General features: G+C 40.9%; 1 protein-coding gene across 1 annotated transcript in view; it reads left to right on the plus strand.

Annotated features, from left to right (window-relative positions):
- The window catches only part of SPSB4 (splA/ryanodine receptor domain and SOCS box containing 4), a 94,608-nt gene that overhangs the window by 11,605 nt on the left and 58,084 nt on the right, over positions 1 to 24,919 (plus strand). The window contains exon 2 of the mRNA XM_054983533.1: positions 8,624 to 9,478. Coding sequence (XP_054839508.1) covers positions 8,785 to 9,478 — 694 coding nt within the window. The 5' untranslated portion in view covers positions 8,624 to 8,784. The remainder of the gene's footprint in view (positions 1 to 8,623; positions 9,479 to 24,919) is intronic.

The raw sequence follows: 24,919 nt of genomic DNA on the forward strand, positions 1-24,919 counted from the left end.
TGATTGTGCTTCTCTCCCCCCCCCCAACCTCATTTCATCTGTTCTTGGAAACAGTTGAAGAATATGAATCTTCTGAGAAATGTGATACTAAGATGTAAATCCTCAACGGCAGCTAATGGGTAGAAATCATTCAGACTTCATGCATATGTTTATAATTGAAATTCTCCAATGATGTTACCACATAGTTAGAAGTGGTTTGTAGTCCTCCCAGCCTCCTTTACCACCAAAGTCTTTTGGCCATTGTGTTGATGAAAGCTATTGTCACATGATCAGCAGATGATGGTGGAAGTTTGAAAGTGAAGAATGCTAGTTCTCGGTGGGGAGTGCGCTTTCCTTTTGTCATGGGCAAACTAATCAACTTAATTTTGAGTGCTTGACTGAACTATAATACCTCTTCCAAATTATACCAACACGCCCCTTCCCCAGGGGATGCTGGGCAATCCCTTAATCTCTTATACAATTGGTCGATTTTATAGTATAACTCTTTAAGAAAGTAGAACTATTCATTGGTTTTTATACATTTTGTTGGCTAGCTTTTACCAAAGGCTAAAATCTGGTTTTAGTTGCCAGGTTGTAATTTGCATGTATCTGTATGAGGAAGTTGAGTCTGCAGAGTGTTTAAGCAGGTCAAAAATTTAACAGTATCTTCTTCCAGTGCAAACAGAAAGCTGAGATTGGCTGAGTCAGACTTTTATCTTTGTTTTTCAAAAGATGAGCAAAAATAATACACTTTTCAGAAGTGTGTAGAAAGCATTATAAAGAAACTTGGATTTTAGATAAGCATCTAGGGGCTGATGCTCTTTTTTTTAACTTACACTTTGGTGAAAGTTTAACTGTTCTATAGATTTCTGTACTTGACTAGCTAACCTGTAGGTCTTTGTCTATGTGTACCTTACCCATTATTCATTATTTAGAGTTCTTACATACTCTTTCTCATAGTTCTGTTATTCAGATTTAAACATATACAGCAGCAGAATGTCAACATTTAAAGAAGCTGTAGTCTAAAGAACTCTTTACGCTGCTTTGGTTTTGTCCATACAGTTTTTAGATGACAACTTCCCACATGGTTTCTGAAAAGTGAAAGTTTCTCTTCAATTGAAGAAAGTACTAATAATAACACACAAGTTTGCATTCAGATATCATGATAACTTAGTGTACAAACCATGATTAAACTCTTGTTTAGTATAATGTCTTAATACTGCCTGCCAAACATGTTCTGGTGATGGTTTGTTGGTTTGTACCTATCTAACTTAGTGTGATTTGTTGTGATGTCTGAATGCAGAAATGTAAATTTGTTCAGCAGCAACAGAGAATGAGGAGGCTTGGCTCACCCTAGTCTTATCTCCCTCCACTCCACTATTTCCTTCGGTTTATTGCCGCTGACCAATATCAAGTGGATTGCTTGCATTAAGAAGCTTTGCTAGCAGCCTTGCAAGACAAGGAAGCTCTGGATTTAAGTACATTTGAGGAAGAAACCGTAATCTGTTGTGTGTGCCTGGTAGAGTAGACTAACCAGGGTTTGCACAACAAACTTTATTTTACTGCAACATCTGAATGCAGCCACAGTCTCTCACTCACAAGCCATGCACAGTTACTGAAATCCACCTCAAAAAAAAAACGATTTATAGTGCTCCAGTAAAATTCCTGTATTGTATCAAGTTTCTTTTTAGAAGAAAGGGGATCTATACTTGTAAGCCAAGCAAAATGTTCTCCATTCTCTTTGTGGAGGCTTGGCAAGGAGAAGAGGAAGAAACCTTTGGTGGTCTAAGGAAAAGAAACCCATCCTCCTTAGTGTGGTTACTGGTTCTATTTTACTGGTCATTCTGCAGTGCAGTGAAGTCCCCTGTCAAGTTTGCCAATTTGGCCTCAGAAGTGGGGCTGAGGCCTTTAGTCTTTTTATTTATTTATTTGGCGTCCACTTAGAAAACAGGGCTCTGATGAGGGAGAGTGTTGACATCATTGTAGTTTTGCTTTTTAATTCTCCTTTCCTGTGAAACACAATAAGTTCAGTGGCACCTTATAGACTCAAAACAGTTCATTCCAGTCTGAGCTTTTGTAAGTCAGAGCTCTTCTTCAGATGTGTGTGTAAACTGCTGTCAAGTCACAGCTGACTTATGGCAACCACATAAGGTTTCCAAGGCTGACAGAGGTGGTCTGCTGTTGCCTGCCTCTGCATAGTGACCCTGGACTTCCTTGGTGATCTCCCATCCAAGTACTAATCTGGGCCGATTCTGTTTAGTGTCTGAGATCTGATGAGATTGGGCTAGCCTGGGTCATCCAGATCAAGGCCACTTCTTCAGATAACAGTATATAAATAAGTAACTCATGAAAGCTCATACTAGAAAAAAATATTTAAAGGTGCCACTGGACTTTTTTTTTTGCTACAGTAAATGAACATGGCTACCCCTCCAGAATTATCATGGAAGTCCCTTCCTTTGGCCTCTTGTATTTTGTTGTTGTTGTGAGGGTAAATAAAGAAGTTTAAAATAATAAAATATTACAGAAATTGGAATGAATTTGTGTTGCATCAATACGTATTGGTACCATCTTTATCAAAGTGCTATAAAGTTAGATCTGTGAGTCTGGTTTTTGCTGCATGGTGGCACGTTTATGGGCAAGTGTGTCAGTCTTTCTTCTGGGGATGTCATGAGGACAATATCTGTTTCCAGTAATCGTTTTCTCCCCCCTCAGCTTTGTGTTTGATTTGAAAGATACATTGGTACAAAAACATTCTTCAAGCAAAACGACTGGCTGTTGTGAGTAGGATCCTAGCTTTTATAATCCAGTTGTATATATTTATTGAGAAGTTATTTCTATTGTTCGTTCTTGGTGGGGCTTACTCTGGAGTAAGCATACATGGGATTGCAGCCTTTGTTGAGAAAGCGGATATCTACAATGACAGAGAGGAACAGATAGCTGTCCAGAGGGAACATGAAGAGCAAATACAGAACAGAGTCAGCTGAGGGAGAGAGAACGCCTGTCTTTTCAGGACAGTTTAAAGCAAAAAAGGCTGCTATAGGTGTCTTGCCTGTAGAGTGTTTGTGTGTATGTTTATATCTAGTATATTTCTTCATTGTCTCCCATAATGTGCTAATGCTAGTATGTTGTATGCGAAATACAGTCACCAGTTCAGTAATTTGTGACAGTGATGGAATTAAAATAAAACAGAAGTCCAGAGGCACCTTAAAAGTCTTAACATTTATTCCAGCAAATGGCAAGGACATGTCTTTGCATCTTCCACTGAAGTAGCAAGTTCTGACTTGGGAAATCTCATGCTAAATTAATGTTGTTAAGTCTTTAAGGAGTCTCTGGACTTCTGTTTTATTTTGATACAATAAAGTGCTGCTGTAGAGAGCTGCTATATAGCATAGTGGTTAAGTGGTTAGGTTGTGAATCAGCACTCTGCTGGTTCGAATTCCACTACTGCCATGAGCTCCATAGGTGGCCTCTCAGTCCCAGTTGTACTGTAATAACACTGAGTTTGTTCACTCATAGTGAACAATAAGCACAGCTATTGTTTTCCTTAATAACATGGCTGCTTTCCTGGTTTTACAATGGTGGAATTGGCATAGCTGGAAAACCCACAACCCTGTGTCATTCAGTGTGTTTCTTATGATCTGTTGCCGAATGGAGCTGTAAATGAAGATACGTAGCCTTACAGAATGACTTTTATCAAAGGAAGCTTGGCATCTCAAGGTCACATATGACTGAAGTGGATTAATCATTGGTCTTATGGAGAATATTGTAATCACTGGAACAACTGCATATTTTTCCTCTTGTCCCTTCAGGCAATATTGGCCCAAAGCTCTGACCAAGTAGAATATGAAAGCTGTAGCACTGGCTTTCCAATGAAAACTTGTTTGTTTTTACAAGGCAAGGTTGTGACCTTCTGGACATATTCTTGGTAAATTACTCACAAATGAGTTGGAATAGAATTCCAGATGTCTTTATTCTTTCTAAAGTGGGTTCCTGGAAAACATTTTGTGGTAGCTGATTTTCCTGGTGTACTGTCACTTGTACAAAAGAGGGCATGTATTGAAAATGCTGAAGGATCTTGTGATGTGATTATGTACAACAGTGAGAGGAGTCCTGGCCATTTATGCACATGCATATTTTGCTACTCCAGAATTATATTATGCATTTATACAGTGCCATTAATGAGCATGACATGTTACAGAATATAACGAGGCAGATCCTTGCCTCAGTCACTATTTACAAAAATGTGGTGGTAAAATAAAAGAGGAGTCCAGTGGTACCTTAAAGATTTAACACAATTTATTCTAGTGTAAGTTGTTTGTGAGTCAGAACTCATTTCGTCAGATGCACTGAAGTATACATCCATCAGGCTGTTGCAGTAACCTACATCATTGAGATGCTTGTGTTTCACTGACCTAAAATGTGCATTCGGCACATGGCCCAGCTCTATTAGACATCAGAGATACAAACTTGGTAGTTTGCTTGCCGTCACGTGGAGAAATTACTATTTGGGATAGGTCAGCCTATGTATCGGGGTCTCCAACCTTCTTAAGCCTGCAGGCACCTCTGAAATTCTGACTAGAGGTGGGCACGAACAGGAAAAAAACCCCGAACACGATGTTCGTTGCTTGTTGTTATGCACGAACAGGGAATCACAAACAACCATGAACATGACCTTGTTCACAAACATGTTTATGGTTGACTGTTCGTGGGAGGGAGGGGGGAGACTTAGAAGGGAAGAAAGTTCCCTGCGCTGTTTGCAAATGGCGTGGGGAACCTCCTTCCCTTCAAAGTCTCCCTCCTTCCAGCTGGCTGGAGGGGGGGGGGAGACTTGGAAGGGAAGGAAGTTCCCTGTGCCATTTGCAAATAGCATGGGGAACCTTCTTCCCTTCAGAGTCTCCCCTCCCTCCCTCCAGCCAGCTGGAAGGAGGGAGACTTTGAAGGCAAATGGCGTGGGGAACCTCCTTCCCTTCAAAGTCTCCCTCCTTCCAGCTGGCTGGAGGGAGGGAGGGGAGACTCTGAAGGGAAGAAGGTTCCCCATGCTGTTTGCAAATGGCGTGGGGAACCTCCTTCCCTTCAAAGTCTCCCTCCTTCCAGCCGGCTGGAGGGAGGAGGGAGACTTTGTCAAGAAACCCCTGACAAGCAGCTGAGTCGGGGGTGAAGTGCCTCTGGGCTTAGATTGGGGTTTCCAGGGCAACAGGAGTTCAGACAGAGTTCAGAAAGTCCGTGACTACTGTTGCCAAGGGAATTGATTGAAAGGCGCCCGACTCTGGCTTGACGAACGGCTGATGAACACCATGAACAGGGCTTGGAACGAACACATGTTCATATGATTGTTGGGAACGGGGCCTCATGAACAGCTTGCTCGTGAACAGCTGATGGGGCTGTTCGTGGCTTTTTTTTTGTTCGTATTGCTGTTCGTGCCCACCTCTAATTCTGACACAGGGTAGGGGGTGCAACCACAAAATGGCTGCCAAAGGAGGCAGGGCCAGCCACAAAATGTCAGGGAGTGAGGTTATGTATAACTTTAATAGTAACTCTTCAGCATTTCAGGCAGAATCTGTGTTTAAGAGGATGCATTTTTAAATGAACATACAGTTTTAAAATATTTTCTTATATAAACTCAGCATATCATCAGCCACTCAGTGAAGATCTTTGTGCTGTGGTGGCAGCTGCTACCAAAGCAACATTTTTTAAAAAAAAATCTGCAAAGCAAATCAGATCTCCAGTGGCCAATCAGAAGCCCTTTCTGTAAAATACTTGGCAGGCTCCTGGAAAGATGCCTGTGGTTGCCATGTTTCCTATGGGAGCCATGTCGGAGACCCCTGCTTTAGAGCAATTCTGGAGCATATGTCTGTGTATGTTAGAAAAGCCTAAGATTGCCCATCTCCTTTTCTTGTGTCTGTATGTTAGTATAAGTTTACAGAAAGGCTAATTTGTGAAGAAGATACTCCAAAAATCCTCTCCTAATCAAAGTATAAAATGTGTGCATGCACATGCATGTGCACACACAACAGATACTGAGACAGAGCTACTGTCTCAGTGAAAACTATAGGACACATTAAACTTATAAATACGTGTGCTCTGTTTCAACATTTCTTCAGCTCTGTATTGGATTTCTGCAGGTCTTTAAATCTGCAAGTTATATATGTGTAGTTATATATGCAATATACATATATATATATATATACACACACACACACATATACACACCCATTATATATTTATTGAAATGGCTTTGATATTGACTGTACTGATTCACACTGTGTAATCCTCCATACTGTAATCCTCCTTGAGTCTCGGGGAGAAAGGAGACTATAAATAATGTTAAATAAATAAACAAACACCGAAACGGGTACATCTCTCCACCTGAAAGGCAATTCAGCCATCTCTGTCCTCCAGTAAACAAATGGACTTGGCAAATGTAGATAAACTGACTAACTGAAACAGATTAAGATATGAAATTATTTATCTTGCTCAGAAAAGGTGTTTGCCAAGTACCGATAGCAAAAAAGTACTACTTCTTGCTCTGATATTCCATTGGGTTAATCTGGAGGACAATTCACTATGCATCTTGCATCCATTAGTTAGCAACAGGGTATCTTAATCCATAATTACTAATAACCAATAATTGTATCAATATATATCCACATTGTGTGATTCACCAACACTGGTGTACTTATCTTGTCACACATTGAGTTGCATTTTAACAGTAAAATAACATCCTGTTGGCTTAATTTTTGCGAGTCTTCAATTTCACTGTTAGTGCTGAGAATAACATTCCTTAATATCTTGGCAGTTCCACTGAAAGCACTGAAAAGTGAAACTGACACTCTTTTTCCGGCTTCAATTTGGCTTGCTCTCTACTGTGTGCATGTAGAGCTTTTAATCTGATCATTTCCCAGCTACATGGGACAGTCTTGCTTGTGAAACTGTAAAACAGCAAAAAATACTTCTGCCTGGAGTTAGTGAGGTTTTTCTCACCAGAAAAAAAGTTTTTTTCAACAGTTGCACAAAGAGTTCATTGGAATAGTAAATTAATGCAGTCTCATCACCCTCTTTCCCCCCCTTCCCCTAATTTTCTGGTGTGTGTATGAAAAGGTCACAATAGTGCATAAATACTGTAAATGCTAAGGAAATTATCCCCGATAGAAAATGTTTTAGCAGCTCAATAAGGTATTTAAATATGTCTCAAAATTGTGCAGCTAGTTTGGTTTTAGTGTGGATACCTTGCATGCATGTGCACACATCTTTTGAAAAGAGCTTGGTGTGTAGCATATCAAGACTTTGAAAACTTGCATGATCTTAATTGCAGTGAAATCAGGAAGAAGGAACTCAGATTGCTAATTAAACAGCTTATTCGTGCCTTCTACATTGAAAGACAGGGAGAGGGGAAGATAGCAGTACTGATTGCCAGGCAGGCATGTACATGCCAAGACAGAGAACACTTGTGCATGTGTATGTTGGTACATTCCATCCCTTTCCTTTAATTCTGGAATAGCTGTGCAAATTGTTCTTTTGACCTAGTCCTCTGGGCAAGAGGTCCACATGTGCAGCATGTACCTGCTGATGAAACTAATATGGCGGTATCCCAGGAATATCTTTTTACCCCTATCTTGTACGGAAGGCTAGTCAAGTGTGTGCATGGATTACTTTCACTGTTGCTGTGTGAATAAATATTATTTAGAAGCTTCGCTGAATTTTCAAAGTAGCACTGATATGAGAAAATGTTTAAGTATGTGTGCAAAGATACCCAAACCTGCAAGTCTGTAATTTCTGATACTTGGTGTTCACTACCGTAGTGCCTTTTCCCACTAACATGATTAATGCATTATGTGCCTCCTAAAAATACATTGGATAACAGTCGCCTTATGCTAAACCCGTTGATTTCTGGCATGCTGTGTAGTAAAAGTAAATAAATTGTGGACAATATCCTACCCTTAGTTCAGCATCACTACTTAACACTTTATATTTTAAACCAAACACTTCACAGGTTTGGCTGGTCAAAGGACCCCTCTTAGGAATGCTTATGTTTCTGTCTACTCCTTCCCACAAGCCCATCATGAATCATAAAATGAGTTTTGCCCTGTGCTATTTATTTAAGGGGCATGGTGCTGTTTAAAGGTGAAGTATCACATTTCACAGCTGTTTGCTATCATCAGCCCATTCATTCCAGCCATACTAGTCTAGCTTTTCTTGCAGAACATTCTTGGTTTGGAAAGGCATAGTCAGAAAGAAAGTGCTAGAAATAAATGTAGGATCTTGCCTAATGAATTCTTTCAAGGCAGTTTGGAAAAAATGCAAGTCAAAATGTATGCAGCCATAAGCATACCTGATAAAGGAGGAAAAGATCTGTGCAGTGGGACTGCCTTGACTAGACTATCTGGGTGGAAGGGCAAAAGGAGTGGAATGTCTGTGTCTATTATGAAGAGAAGGAAATTGCTGTCTGTACTCTGAATGCTGTGAGCTCCATTTATCCCGCTAACAGTCTGACGAATGAACACTGTAGTACAAAGGCCACAAAGAAGAGAATTGTAGGATCCTGCTTTAAAGTTAACTTAGCATGGATAAGAGAAATTTTTAAAGAATACAGATGTGGGTTGTAAGTTGGGTGCTTTTTAACAAGAGGATCTCTGCTTTATTTCAGGAGGGTCTCTTCAGAAAACGGTGGCTTTAAGAGGATCCAGGAAGAAGTAACTCCAGTCTGCACACCAAGTCGTTGGCTCAGGTTGAAAGTGCTTTCATGAGTTAACACTGGGCCCAGATCTACCCTTCATTCCCTGCAGTCAGGTGACCTGCAGCCAAGCAATGGGCCAAAAAATCTCAGGGAGCATAAAGTCTGTTGATGTGAGGGAGCCCCCTTACAGACCTGTCAAACGAGAGCTGAGGGGTCCAGATTTCTGCAAGCCTGCTCGGCTGGATATGTTGTTGGATATGCCTCCAGCTCATTTGGAGGTTCAGTACAAACATGCTTGGAACAATGAAGATCGATCCTTAAATATATTTGTGAAGGAAGATGACAAACTGACATTTCATAGACATCCTGTTGCCCAGAGCACAGACTGTATCCGTGGCAAAGTTGGCTATACAAGGGGCTTACATGTCTGGCAAATTCACTGGCCTACCAGGCAACGGGGGACACATGCTGTGGTTGGAGTATCCACAGCAGAAGCTCCATTGCATTCTGTAGGATATACATCATTGGTTGGCAGCAATAGTGAATCATGGGGCTGGGACCTCGGACGCAACAAACTTTATCACAACTGTAAAAACCAGCCTGGGGTGACGTATCCTGTATTTTTGGAACCAGATGAGTCCTTTGTACTCCCAGACTCCTTACTGGTGGTTTTGGATATGGATGAAGGGACACTTAGCTTCATTGTAGATGGGCAGTACCTTGGAGTTGCCTTCAGGGGACTAAAAGGCAAAAAACTTTACCCTATAGTCAGTGCAGTTTGGGGGCACTGTGAAATTACAATGAGATACATCAACGGACTTGATCGTAAGTGTCTTGTGATTTGTCACACATTTGTTCCTTTTTTTGCAGCTTTCTTAGCATTCCTCCTCCTTCTGGAATGGACTTTGAGGGACGAAGTGCACCTGCCTCTTTTTTATAACCTTTCCTGTTAAGTATTCCCACCTGGGAAGGTGGTAATAGTATTGCTGATAGCTGCAATTTGCAGTTGCATTAACATGGTGGTGGGATAGTCATTCATATAAATGTCCCCTGTTATAGAATGAACACCATAGTCTGTACTTCAGATATCTCTGCCTGTTGTCGTTTCTTTTAAAAAGAAATGTCTCTCTATAAAATCATATGCTGTATTTCTAGTTTGGAGGCCCAAAATGGTCTTGAAAATACGTTAATCCCTCTCTTTCTGTCCCTCTCTGTGTTGATATATTTTAAAGCTTTATTTCTGCAACATGAACAGGCAGCAATCTGAATTAAATTTTAGACTGAAAGTTCTAATTTTGAGACTTAAGTGTAAAAAAGTGCAGAAACAAGTAACTTCTCATTGCAGTCCTGAAAAGTTTTCAGAATGATGGTTTTTGGAAATTGGATTTTCATGAGTGTTTTCAAGTCTTCTGTTCTGTCTCCTGATTTTCTATGCCTTGGTCTTGGCTAACTCCTGTGGGTTGAAAAAAAATAGTTTCTAGTTTCATGAGGGAGATGGCAGAGAGCATATGTACACGTGCTTAGCTCTATGTTGAAGTTACATTTCTTGTTTTGCATGTCTCCCATCACAATGAATATTGGTTGCTGCAAGTCTTTTTTGGATAGGATTGCACCTGTTGTGAGCCTTCTAGGGTTACGTTTGTTTATGCTGTACCATTTATATCCCTGGTGCTATATAAATGAATAACGCAGGTAAGCAGGAAGCGCTTGGATTCTGACAGAAGGCACCTGGAACTCCTATCCAGAGGATCTTTGTAGGAGAAGAATAAATTTTTCAGCTGCTGTTCTGAAGTAATCTGAAACTTAAAATGAGCTAGCAGTATGTTAGTATTTAGTGAAATGTTCATTTTGGACTCAATAATAATAATTTGATTTATATACCGCCCTTCAGGATGACTTAACATCCACAGAGCAGTTTACAAAGTATGTCATTATTATCCCCACAACAAAACACCCTGTGAGGTGGGTGGGGATGCGAGAGCTCATAGAAGCTGTGACTGACCCAAGGTCACCCAGCTGGCTTCAAGTGGAGGAGTGAGGAATCAAACCTGGCTCTTCAGATTAGAGTCCTGCGCTCTTAACCACTACACCAAACTGGCTCTGTATTTCAGTAACTCTAAAGCAAATTGTAGAAGTAGACTTCAGAAGTCCTGCTTCTGTTACAGGCTTTGGCTTACTGTGTTGCTTCAGAGTGTGCTGAAGCTTTTTACACGAAGTAATTATCACAGCTATGTGATTCTTATATGCTGACAGGGCATGAGAGGGCTAGAAGGGAGATGACCTGCTTTCTGAAGCCGTTGTGTTGCTGCCTGTTGCTTCTACTTCTGAAACATCCAATACCAGTGTCTTGCACAAAAGTCTAAATGGGAAGGCTCCCCCACTGACTCCTCAGAAATTGTTCACTTAATCCTTCCATCAAAATGTGGTTTAAGCCTTTATAAAGTCACCCGCCTACATGGCTGACTGCTCCTAACACAGCCACAGGGAAAGAGCTATGCATATAAAGTAGCTATGCATATAAAGTAGGTTGTGTGAGGATGGCTCAAGCAGATTTTATTTACGCCAGAAAACTCTTTCCTTCTCCCTCCCTTGGTAAATGAGAGTGCATGCTGCCATGATTTAAGTGTATTTGAGCCTTAAAAGCCGTAAAAGATTTCCGCAGCCAGTTTCATCCCACACATTTGAAATTAGAGGCCACTCTGTACATAGGAAGTCCTAGTTCTGTTGTGCAGTCTTACTCAAATCATACCCCATGTCAGGTGTGTCATACAAAGAAGGTCTTCTAATATGTGAGAACCTAGAACATGAGTTCTGGGGCAAAAAGCAGAATCCTTTAGTTTTGTTTTATATGCGGGTTCTCTTTTAGCACAATAAATCTTTGAGAAGAGAAAGATGGGAGATAAGCACTTAAACAGTAAGTAACTTTGGTTGTTGTGGGTTTTCCGGGCTGTATTGCCGTGGTCTTGGCATTGTAGTTCCTGACGTTTCGCCAGCAGCTGTGGCTGGCATCTTCAGAGGTGTAGCACCAAAAGACAGAGATCTCTCCACGGCAATACAGCCCGGAAAACCCACAACAACCATCATTCTCCGGCCGTGAAAGCCTTCGACAAGTAAGTAACTTTATTGCTCTAACTAAGATACAGAAGAGAAAATGGGGGAGAGTTCAAGAAAGCAGGTCTAAACTGTTCAGTTTTCAACAACAACATGGCAATTTACACATGGCAAGTGTGTACTTCTAACTATGTGTCCTCCCAGGTGGATAGTCCTGAGCAAACTAACTTGATGAGACCCATAGATGAGAGATTATTCTGAAGGGATCAGAAGATGCAATCGGATAAACGGGGAAGGAATTTTAAGTATTGTGGTGTCCCTGACCACAAGGGGAAAAAGTCTTACTGGCAGTAGAGAGACTGCCAAGAAAGGGAATGAAGGAGTTGAAGCATGGGGAATGGGTAGAAATACCTGGAAGATTAAAGGAGGGAGATTAAAGTATGGAGAGGAAGACGTTCTCTGCCTCTCATAAAGAAGAGAAATCCAGAGATTTTGTGCTCAAGGTGCTGGAAGAAAGCTCGGTAGAAAACCAACTACAGAAATGGAGAGCTCGGGCTGTCACTATTTTATTCCTGGGCTTACTTGGGTGTCAAATGGGGGAGCTGTGCTGTTGGCTAAATACAATGCAGAACTAGGTTCTGGAATGTTGTTGGGCCAAAAGGGTAGTATCCCTACTTCCTGTTGGTGGGGTTGAATTGTTGGTGACTAGGGGATGATTTTTATTGAACAAGGCTTCAAGATGCCCTACATTGCCAGTGTGATGGGAAAGGAGCATGAGAGCATGCACACGTGCCTCTTCCCCCAACTCCAAGCCTTTCTCCCCCTGCTAGTCAGGTGGGCAGAGGAAGGGAACAGGAGGTGGGGTTGGGGAGGTTTCCCCAGGCGGGAGTAGGGTTGCCAGGTCCCTTGAGTCCCCCGGTAGGGGACTGGGAACCTGGCACTCACCCTCCGTGCCCTTTGGTGTTTCTTCTCGCACGCGTGTGCTCCCGGCATGCGTGATGATGTCACTTCCAGGAAGTGACATCACCACACAGGTCAAAGGGCAGCCCGGTGTGTGCTCCTGCACTCACCAAAGGGCTGAATCACCCCCACCCGCTGGCCAGGTAAGTGGGGTTGGGGGGAGGAGATGGGAGTGGGATCCCCCACCCCGGGCAGGGGGTTGGCAGGCCTAGGCAGGGGAATGGCAAGCCTAGTACCCCACCATGGAAGTTCTAATATGGTCATAAGGAAGAGGAGGAAAATGGGTATTTGTTGAGGTAGCAGGGGACCGTAGAATAATCTAGGGGGATTGATTGAATTACCTGGGTGGCAAACTGGTCAGGAGGTGGTTTGATGGTCCTCCCCAGATTCATGATTGCTGTTAAGGAAGAGGCCATTGGATCTTTGTCCTGCAAACCTGGGTTGCTAATTATGGCCACGGGTATTTGCTCTGGAGGGTCAGACAAAGGAACCTTAGTTAAAGTTTTCCTGGAGTAAACAGGCTACTTTCTTTTGACAGTGCCTGAAGAATACCTTCCTTAATCAGTGGAAAAGAGCAAGAGTCCAGTAGCACCTATAAGTGCTATAAGTCTTATAGGTGCTACTGGACTCTTGCTCTTTTCCACTGTTACAGACAAACATGGCTAACCATGTTAATCAAGAAGCCCAGTTTAATATCAACCTGGATGGATGTTTTCCTTATTTCTGGTGTCTGAAGACCAAAGGACCTTGGGGTGCCCATGTCAAGGTTTCAGTGTGGGAAGGGCATTAGACCCTGGAGGGGGGGCAACGAATACTGGGCAAAATTTGTTAGAATACTTCATCTGACCTAATCTTTTTTTATAATATAACCGGATTATTATCCTATTCGTCTTGCTGATAATGCCGTGGAGTTTGACTATATATTTCAGTTTTGTGCTTTATGACAGCTTTACAAAAGCTTTTACATCGCCATGCTTTGGAAATATGCATGCTGTTTACTGGCAGCAGCCGGAACAGTGCCAGTTTCATCTAACGGACAAGGGGGAGGGGGGAGCTATAGTAAAAAGACAAACTGAAATTTGTTGTTTGCATCATTTGCCTAAGTTTCCTTGTAAACCACAGAATCTATAGGCAGATGTAACTTCTGGTTTGCTTACAACTCCATCAGAACAGAATAGCAAAATAAAACTGTTGATTTGAAAGAATAAAGATCAGAATCTACATTCATACTTGTTACATACCTTTTAGATGTACAACCTTTCCTTTGATCCCTGATGATCAAAATTATTTGAGCTTCTCCTGCCTCCTAGTTGTAGCTGTAGGACAGGAAAGCAGATCCTCTGGGGGATTAATATGTTTTTAAAGAACAGGAATCCAAGGACAGGAGTAAATTCATCTTGAAACAGAAGGAAAAAAGCTATGGAGTTTCCTCAAGGATCTGTATAGGTGCTTTTGCTATTTCATTTGTACATAAATGATCTTAAATCGGGGTAAGCAACGAATTTGTGAAGGTTGAGGGTGACCTTCCTCTCCCACCCTCCTAGCTTTTCTCTTGTGGACTAACCAAGACATTCTGGTTTATGGTTCTTTTAAAAGAAAACCCTTGCCTCCAACTACTCAGGTCTGGTATTTTAATCCTTTGGAAAATCACTGTGACCACCATGAGCAAAAAACTCCACTTTCTGTTCCCCTTCTGTCTCTCTTGGACCCCAAGAAAATTGGGGGCACATTTGTGGATGAGGGACAGACAGGTAGAGGGGTGTCTTGGATGAGAGCAGGAGAAAGCTGTATCATCTTAGGAAAAGGCGACATTTATGAGGATCTACCAGTGTTTGTGGAGATGGTTGGGCTAGGAAAACCTCATTTCTCCTGCACCTACATGCAGGTATAGGAAAAAGGATTGATCATACCTTTATAAATCTACAACCACACCACAACTGGAATGCTATATGCAGTTTTGGTCCCCTCAGAAAGGATATCTAGTAAATGAAAAAGTGAAGAGAAATCAGAATAAGTAAGACTTTATTGCCATTTTAATTAGTTTTGCTTTGTTTCAGAAAGATTTCATCTCAGTGCTCGGCTTTATGCTTTTTAAAAAAGTTTCTGCTACCATATCCTGTTGTACCTGCTCACTGAATGCCCTAACTGTTGATCAGTATCATATGTTGCCCAGCGAATGTCTTAGCTTTTGATTATATTGTATTTCACCTGCACTGTATGATTTGCCTTGGATATCAGTGAGAAAAGTGGACTATAAATAATAATAATCTTCCCTACCCAAACTGAAGTGGTTGAGATATTTTAACATAAAGATTTCTTGAAGAGTGAGAGGGGGAGGTAAATGAGGGAAGTTTTAAAAGTATGCATGGTGTGGAAAAAGTGGATGGATAAAACTTATTATGGAAGAGAACATGCCTCAGACCTAGACTACTACACTCTGTTTTACCGATCTTTTTGATGTGTTGGGGTTCCAGTGTATGATTGGAAGGAAGACAGGTCAGGTTTATGGAGAGAAACTCACAGCAGAACCACAAGTGACAAAAGGCACAGATTGGACACTTGTCAGCTTCCCTCAAGTTTTGATGGGGAATGTAGGCAGCTTGGCGGAATGTTGGACAAGTGACAGTTGAAAAGTCCATTGGACAGCAGTCAGAGAGCGAAGCTGCGAGACCAGGATGCCTACATTTCCCATCAAAACTTGAGGGAAGCTGACAAGTGTCCAGTCTGTGCCTTTTGTCACTTGTGGTTCTGCTCTCAGATACAAGCTTACAGCACAAGTAAAAAGTCAGCATTTTGCATTATAAAATACTAAATGGCTGCTTCCACACACGTTGGATAATCCACTTTCAATACGCTTTAATGAACATTTATAACTGATTTTCCATGTGTGGAACAAAAAATCCACTTCTAAAGGATAACTAAAGTGCATTGAAAGTGCATTATTCAACGTGTGTGGAAATGGCCAAAGAGACCATGGATACTTGTTTGATGTAGTGGTTAAGAGAGGCAAGACTCTAATCTGGAGATGCCCACTCCTCTGCTTGAAGCCAGCTGGGTGACCTTGGGTCAGCTCTGGAGCTCTCTCAGTCCCACCCACCTCACAGTGTGATTGATGTGAGGATAGTAATAACAAACTTGGTAAACTCCTCTGAATGTTGTTACTGTTGTTGTTGTTCCCTAGTTTCAGCACTCCCCCAATATTTGCCACACTGTTTAGTCCATGTCTCAGAAAATAAAGTGTTACAGAGGCAGAGAAAATAACAGACTTACAGCATCTTAGCTTCCTGGCAGCCTTCAGAATTGCATCTTCCCAAAGGGTAGGAGTTCCAAGAGGATTTGCTTGGCTAGATAGTCAAGCTATAATCCAGGTAGAGTTTCAGGCACTAATCTGAGAAAGGTCCAGAAGGTAGAGCTGGTGGAGTGAGACTGGAAAATTACAAGCAAGGAAGGGACCCAGAATATACATGTAGATGAAGCTGAGCGCATAGAACCGGATTGAGGGAAAGTAAACAAGCTTAGAACCCAAGATACCACAAATACAGTTCTGGAGCTGATCTTGAATTGGAATAATGAAGGCAGCTCTTGTTACAGGGGTCAGGGAATTATAAAAACAGACATTTGATTTTTGTGAGGTTAGAGGCAGGTGGAGGCGTCTGTAGTAAGCCTCTGGACTGCATCGGAGAAAGGTGAAGGCTTGCAGTAGAGAAGACTTCTCAAAGTTGAAACTGGGCAGCAGACCATGATGCTTGGATTGGATGAAAAAACTCTTAGACTACAGAGATGAAGATGTCTATTTGAATTTCAGTTGCAGCGTATAATGGCCAGCTACCTCGACCACCGAAAGGTGTGAAGCCTTAGTGCAAAATGATACGGCAGTGACATGCATCAGTCATGTAAATGCAGTCCATACCTGCCTTTCTCTCAGCCTTTCTCATGTGCATTCATAACGTCTGACTGAGGCTCACTTAATTTTTCTGGGAAACAACCCTTGGGGGAAAAATGCAGGAAATATTTTCTCCAAAACGGCAGGACAAGGAGTGGGTCACAAACTGACAGGGGCAGTGATTGGGGCCTTGCCGCACCATGGAGGCAGTGTGGTCATGGCAGCAAGTAATGCTGTTTGTTGATGACTCATGTTCATGATCTCATCTACATTACAAGCTTGAGTGTTGATATTTGTGTGCATGTTCTCTGTTCAGAACAATTTTATTATCATGCCAGTTAAGTACAAGTTTTAGTTGAGTCTGCTTCGCCTAGATGGGTACTGCTTTTGAGGGGGGGGAAAAGATCCATGACACTTGATGAAAAATGGAATCTTTTTGTTAAGGGAAGATGGGAAGGAGCAGTTATAATTTTGATTGAATGACTTGTACTCATAAGTGTCGTCTTTGGTGTCTGGAATTTCATTGTTCTTGGTTCACTGAAATGATGTATGATAGCAGAAAGTTGAACGGAGAATGAGGTGATACTTCAACTACAGTATAACTAGATGAGGTGAACAAAACTCTGTTCTTAGATTATAGTGTGCATAGTTGTCTAGTGATATGATTATAAGTAGTCGTGTGGCTTATCCGTTGTATCGATGAACATATCTATGACCTATAACGTACAGTAAAAGTGATGCCCCTTTCATAGGGCTTTATTTTATTTTTATTTTTGCAGGGATGCTTCTGACTTGTAAACACAGTTCATCTCAATACTGCCTTGCTAACATCAACCTTGCAGCAGTTCTACTTATAGGAGATATGTATTATGTATGGGATGTTTTAACCTACCAGTCTTCTACCACTTTCTGTGAGAAGGACTAATGGAATCAAGTGTACATAATTCCCATTGTTAGTCTTGGTAATGAGCATTTTGGTTATCATTTTTACTGGTGCATGGTTTGGGGTCCATTCCTGTTTCTTCCAATGTCTTCTTGTTTTCTGAAAAGATGTAGTCCTTTTTTCTATTGTGTTATGTCAGAGATTGGAAGGGGCTAGCTCCTCCAAAGGAAGTTTCAACTTGCTTGGAAATTCATATATATATGATCTTCTGATCGTTGTGCTTTAATCTACAAATCAAAGAGGTGTTGATCGGAAGGCTGCATAGAAGCAGCACAGGAGTGATCAGGTCGATGGTGTTTCTGTGTAAGTTACTTCAAAGTTTGTCAAATTTCTAGCAATGGAAAGAAAATTGCTGAACTTATTTACTTCAGTCATTTATGTCCTGCCTTTTTCACCAGTGGAAACACAATGCAGCTTAAATTGTTCTCCACTTCTCTGTTTTATCCTCACAGCAACACCGTGAAGTAGGTTAGGCTGAGAGCATGTGACCAGGCCAAGGTTATTCAGCAAGCTTCCATGGCAAGCTAGGGATTCAAATCTGAATCTCTCAGATCTTAGTCTAACACTTGGAACATTAGGCCACACAGGAGGTAAAATAGAACATTCTTTCATCACATTTATTTTCTTTTTACTCCAATACTTAGGTCATGATCCAGCATGGCAACAGAGGAGTTTCCCAAAAGCAGTATTAGAAGGAAAGGGGATTACTTGTGACAAAGCTTAAGCTTCTGTATGAAGTGAAATAGTGAGATCATAGAGGCCTGTAGAGATTGCTGTTCATATTTTTTAAACCTGATGATAGAAGACAGAAGAATGAGTGTCAAGAAACTGTAATCCTCTGATGGACTTCATGTCATAGGAGGCAGTGATTTAAAAATTGTTTGGTGTTTTAATGGAACTGGGCTATACCCCAATAAAATTGCATTTCTGCTCCCTGCAGTATGCAGAAGGAACAGTGCAATATTTTTAGCTGAAGAAGACTAGAACTGAGCCTTAAAAGGAGCAAATGTAATGTTTAACTGAAAAACTGAATATAGCTGCACTGCTTTGCTGAAGAAAGGGCTGTGGGCTTATGAATGAATGATAGAATTTGTGCTAACTTGGAGCCTTGCTGGATGACATTGAGATGGATGATTCTGAGAACTGATTACAAGATTTAGCAATTGGGAAAAGTCCTGCAAACCAGGGGCATATTGTTGCTCCTACCAGTGTCTAACCTAATTCATATCCCCTAAACTCAGAGTAATGACTCTTCCAAGAATAAAATGAAACTGTAATTTATCTCTGGTCCTGCTGGAAGGGAAGACTGGAACTCTCAACCTATAAATATGTGGAGTTGTGACAGCAAGACAGGGCTGCTTTAATCAATATAAGGTATGTCAGCAATACAAGCAGGCGAGTAGGTTGACTCAACTGATTGTTCTGAATGTCAGTTGAATTTGTGAAAAGTAGAGCCAGAGATTAAGTGTGTGGTCCTGGCTGTGTAGTAAGCTGTTTAGAAAGGGGCATAGATGCCCTTTCGGCAGAGTTTTATGTTGCACAGTGATTTGCTTTGACTTGTCTCCATTGTGTTAGTCTCAACATAAACTGGAAAAGGAAATGAAAGTTCAGGTTATGTTTCCATTTTGCTGTCTTTTAGGAAAGTCTTTATATGCAGCTGCAATGTCAGAATACTTCGTCTTTTTAAGCCTCAGCACTTGAATATATTTTCTCTCTATATTTGAACATTAATTAAAATTCTTCTCCAGCAAATAATTTTCTCTAATAATCCGATTGTTGACATTTTTTTCTAATTTAGTTTCTACATAAATTAGCTTGAGGCTGCATTTAAATTGTCATTAAAACAGACAACCAAAAGAGTATTATTTTTGGCTTTTGACTATTACTTTGTTCCAACTTTTTTTTGAAGTTGGGCACATTATTAATCCTTTTCCTCGTCTGTGCTTTCTTCTTCCATTTATTCCTTGTCCATCGATGTTTTGTCTGTTGCCTTGTTATTATTCAGGATTCTCTAATTGTGAAGTACACAGGACAATGAACACTCCAAGCCCAGAATCAGTAAACCTGATTAACTGTGGCATATATATTAGATTTTCCTTTATTTGTCTAGTTAACAAATCTGTTTAGAATTAGATGACATATCTTGTGGGAGGATTTTCCCCCCTGAGCGGAATCCTTATTCTAATGTTAAGAGCCTTGGGGCACTTCTGTAAATTAAATGGTGTGTGTCTGTGTGTGTGTGTGTGTGTGTGTGTTGACTGGGTTGGGGAGCACAGAAAGTACATGCATTTTTTTTCTTTTTAGTATGGTTAGGATGTTGGCTGTTTTCTTCTTTGCATTGCTTCATGTTAAAAACCAAATACTCTTATTTGATCTATAGATATATAAATAAAGGATACTGTTTCTGCTTCTACCTGTTGCAATTGTCATGTTCCACTGCAGAGCGTGTTCCTATTGTGCTAGTAACTTCTGGGCTTTTTCAAAGACATTGTTCTTGTGTGAACAGAAATGTCTGGTGCCAGAGGAACGTGTGTTCATTGTCGGAGCTGTGCAAATGAACACAAGGTGTAGGATCCAAGTCATTGTGCCTTATCAAATAATAAGAAAAATTCAGAGATAAAAGTGAATTCCCAAAATTCCCTTTTTCTTAGAAGTAAGTACTTTGAGAACAGCTGCAGTCATTGGGTTCATTTGCACACTTGCCGAGCTGTGGATTGTCATGAGTTTGCACTCCTTTCCACTCTGTGCATGAGGCATTATTGTGAATTTTCATTCCCTCTCCATGAGTGGAAATGATTATGTTAATTGGAGATGTTTGTTTAGATAGCTGCTTCAACTACAGCATGAGCTGCATCTTGCATTACTAAGGTGTACTTTTGATTAATTGAATGTCCTCTCTCTCCCCCCACAGTCCTCAGGGTTTGGTAACTGACTGAGAGCTAAGCTACAAGTGATGCCAGACATGTTTTTTAATGTGTCAGGGATGCAATTTTACCTGGGAACAGTCGTTTTCAATGACAGATACATGCGGGATCTCTGGGGGAGAGGAACTTTGCAACTGTTTTCTTGCAATATGAGTGGAGAGATGAACTACCAGCTTTTCTCGTCCCCTCCCCTTTCTTGCAAAGTTTCTCTCCCTCAGTGATCCCACACAGCTCTGTCTTTGAAAACTGCAGTTCCTAGGTAAAATTGCATACTCAACACGTTAAAAAACATGTGTCTGGAATCACTTGTAGCTTAGCTCTGAGATTCAGTTTTTCTTTCCCTCCCCATCTTCAGCAACCCAGGTATGCTTAGGTTTGTCTGTTAAATTGGTGTGTTGAGACTGTGGACACATTTGGAATTTTGAGAATAGTTCGTGGACACAACAAAAAACATGGCTGTTGTGGGGGCCTGGTCCATTCATAAACCACAAAATGTTAGAAGGTTCCAAGCCAAGCATCATCTTATGATGGAGGCAGATGTTTCCAAATGGGTGCTCCCTGCAGACTCAAAGGTGATGCTCCCTGGGCTCTTCTGAAGCATCACTTGCTCTACTGTGATAGAGGAAACCAGGATGGATTCCCCGCTTTGGGGGAAAAACAAATGAAGCCAAGAAACACATTGGTGGGTGCCATTACATCCATGAGCCCCATGCTGGCTATCACTGTGTCAATGTGGTAGCAGTTGAGTTAGCATATGAATGGCACTGAGCTTCTCAAAGAATTGCTTGTAATTACAAACAAAGGTCTTTGGATACTTATGTATATTGTATACATTGTTCCTTGGCCCCTTCCCATCTCAAAGCTGTAGTAATTATGCAACCCATTTGTGATGACCAAGCTTGGGTTACTTCTTGGTTTTGTGCCGTCCATTTGACCAGTCCCAGAGAAGATGGTAACATGCTTGGATCAGGTTTTGATAAGAATCTTCAGAAATTATCTCACAAAATGGGGAGAATTAATTATAGAGGTATATCATATTTTGTATTTCCGTTGTATTGTCTGAAGCATGGATACTATTTCAGCATTCCCTTTGTCATCATGAGACAGGTGAGCTGTATCCACATCTGAGGATCATAAATATTTTTATTTATATATTTATTTACTTCATTTATACCCTGTCTTTTTCCCCAATGAAGACTCATGGCAGCTCCCATCATTCTTCTTCTCCATTTTATCCTCGTTACAACCCTGTGAGGTAGATTAGACTGAGAGTGTGTGCCTGGCCCAAGGTCACCCAGTGATGTATTGTCGAAGGCTTTCACGGCCGGAGAACGATGGTTGTTGTGAGTTTTCCGGGCTCTATTGCCGTGGTCTTGGCATTGTAGTTCCTGACGTTTCACCAGCAGCTGTGGCTGGCATCTTCAGAGGTGTAGCACCAAAAGACAGAGATCACTGTGACACTGAGAGATCTCTGTCTTTTGGTGCTACACCTCTGAAGATGCCAGCCACAGCTGCTGGAGAAACGTCAGGAACTACAATGCCAAGACCACGGCAATACAGCCCGGAAAACCCACAACAACCGTCACCCAGTGAGCTTCCATGGCAGAGTAGAGATTCAAATCCGGGCCTCCTAGACACTAGTCCAACACTCTAACCAGTACACTACACTATCTTACTACCAAGATAGATGCACAAGGTCTTGTTGCCAAGGAAAAGTAGAAAATGAAAAATGCCCACACTAGTTTTCTGCATAGAAAAAAAATCCTGTGTGTGCTTGATACAGAAGTTTGACAGCAGGTAGATCCTGAAAAATCAGATTAATTAATGATCGCTACCTCAGAGTTCTGTTTCCACATTTATGGAAACAGTTGATCTCTTAACCTGTCATGCTTCCTCCTATCAGCTTTGCACATGGTCCTCTCCGTAAATATTTTTGCTAAGGAAACATAGGCTAAAGAATGACTTTTCACAGAGAAGGATGTACAATGTTCTGGAATTTGTTTCAAAACCTTCATTTCTTGTTGGGATAATTTTTGTTTCCATTGGTTTCTATGCAAAACACATTTCTAGGTGCAACTGCTTTGTTTCTCATCCATTTGGGATGACGTTCTTAAAGTGTTTCTTTCCACCCAAGAGACTCTTGGTGCTTGATTTCAGACTGAAAGAGTACCAGTTTTATAAACTTCTGAGTCTTAAAAAAATACAGATGCTCAAGTATTTGTTTTAAAAGCTGTTTTACCAGTTGCTGTTATATGAGAAGAAACATCAGTACTTGCAAAGGGGTTCTTGAGTAACTGGGCTGAGGAAATTCTAGAATGTAGCTGCTATATACATTGGACAGAGAGGCTATCTTTGCCAATCCAGGATGGCAGTTTGAGTTAATGTGTAGAAGCTTTCATTTGGTATCCCCCAAGAAGATAGCAGGTTTGACAGCATGCATTCAAGTCAGTACCAGTACGGAGATGCTAATCTGTGAGCACTGCAGTCAGTATTGCACAGACTTGGACAAACTTGCCCCGCTAGCTAATAGCTAAACACCAATAGCAATCTAAAAAATCAAAGTTGCCATGGGGGCAGCTGATCCCCCAACTGTAGGCATCAGTTTCCCATCACCTTTCCAGCAGTTACCGGGATAAACAAAATTTAAAAATTGCCAATGGCATTACATCACTTCCAGGGAAGATCCAGAAGTGACATCAGTCAGCTCTAGGAATTGCTGGAAATTCTGTGGTTTACTTGCAGAACTTTACTTACAAAAGTTCAAGAAAACCCTTTCCAAGCCATTGAGCCAGCAGTGGAACATTGTGGAATCTTTCCAGTTGTCAGTTTTATATTTTCTAACTTTCTTGCCCTTCTTTGCGATCACTTTGATCTTTCAAATCAAGACTGTGATGCCCCAGGAGAATGAATAAAATAAATTTTTGATATTTAAGATTTTGATATCAAAATCTTGGATATTCTCAGTCATCTTTGTTTAGCAGATGAATGTAACAAATGTGTATTTTGGTTAATTTTAAAAAATTAGAATCAAAATAAATGTCCTTTCTTATCAAACAATTAGGACTTGAGATGTTTCCTCTTTTACAAGGCAGTTGTGTAAATCTACTGGTATACTAGTGATTGTAGTGATAATTGCAAAGTGTGAATGAGAAAAATGTGGCCTTAAACACTAGTGGGTGTACTTCCTTAAACATTAGTGTGTGCACGCATAGGGACATGCATTTGCCATTCACAAGTGCTATGAGAAATAATGATTTAACACCACTCTTGTTGAGATCACAGTATTGTTGTGAGAGGTTACCCAAAGTAACAGAAGCTAATGACAGTAATGTTCAGCACAAGGAAATGGGGCAATGAGGGACCTTCTTTAGGGTCTGCATGTTTTAAGGTTCTACTTGCAGTTTCTGGCCACATCTTTAAAAAACTGTTAAAGAATACATTGGACCCATGGCTGTCTTTCTATAAATGAAATCTGAATAGGCTAATTGGATTGGAATTTCAGATTAAGGAGAAAATTCTTTGGCTTAGTGTTGAGAGACTTCATCTGTCATTTGAATAAGTCTGTGAGTGCATGCTTTAAAATTTGTGACCTTGGATCAGTTCTTTCTGAATTTTTAACATTCTTGATTAAGCATCATGGAAAAGGAAATAAATTGGCTCTTTACTTAGGGTAGTTTCACCAGATTCGAAATCAAAGGGGTGAATATTTGCAGAATGACTTTTTAGTTTTTTGATGGGGGCTCCTGCATCCCCCCCCCCAATCTCAGTTAGTATCTCTCAATAAGAAGAACTTATATTTTTGGAACCTTCAAAAAATATAAAAGGCAAAATGAATACCAAGCAGAATCTTTGTAAATGTCATTACGACTTAATTGTTTAATTATGGAATCTATCACCTTGTATATTGGTATATAAACCAGAGCCAAGTACATAGGAAAAACTGAAGGAAAGGTGAATATTTAGTGAATATTATAGTCCTCTATACCAAGAAGTAACTCACTTTTGAAACTGGGGATGGGGGTGTAGAGGTGGATTTAGAAAACATTTTCTTTTATGGCACGTGGATTTGGAAAGCAAAGAAGAAAATCCTGTGCAAACCTTTGGAATTTGCCTAAAATATCTCTTTGGATTCCTGCCATTGTTTCTGATTTACTGGGTAAGAGTACAAAAGACAAGATATTTCCGTGAAGGGAAGATCACATCCGTTGCCCAGAGTTTCATTTCTGATTTTGCTGCAGCAGCTCATGATGCAGAAGAGATGAGTATTGTAAAGGTTTTAAAAAGTAGCTTGGCTTTCAAGCAGTTGCCACTATTCCAATGAAATTGAGTGTTATTCGTTGGCAGCATGTAACTCTCTTTCTGGATCCCACCCTACCTTGTCTGAGTCATTAACAGCCCTCTGACAGGTAAAAGACATTTTAAAATGTTTTGCTAGGGCCCGATCCTGATTGGGCAGGCCTGCAACATGGCCCTCTTGTCCCCTCAGCACCATTTCAAGTGTTGAA

This window comes from Eublepharis macularius, chromosome 6, assembly GCF_028583425.1.
Source record: "Eublepharis macularius isolate TG4126 chromosome 6, MPM_Emac_v1.0, whole genome shotgun sequence".
Classification (NCBI taxonomy): domain Eukaryota; kingdom Metazoa; phylum Chordata; class Lepidosauria; order Squamata; family Eublepharidae; genus Eublepharis; species Eublepharis macularius.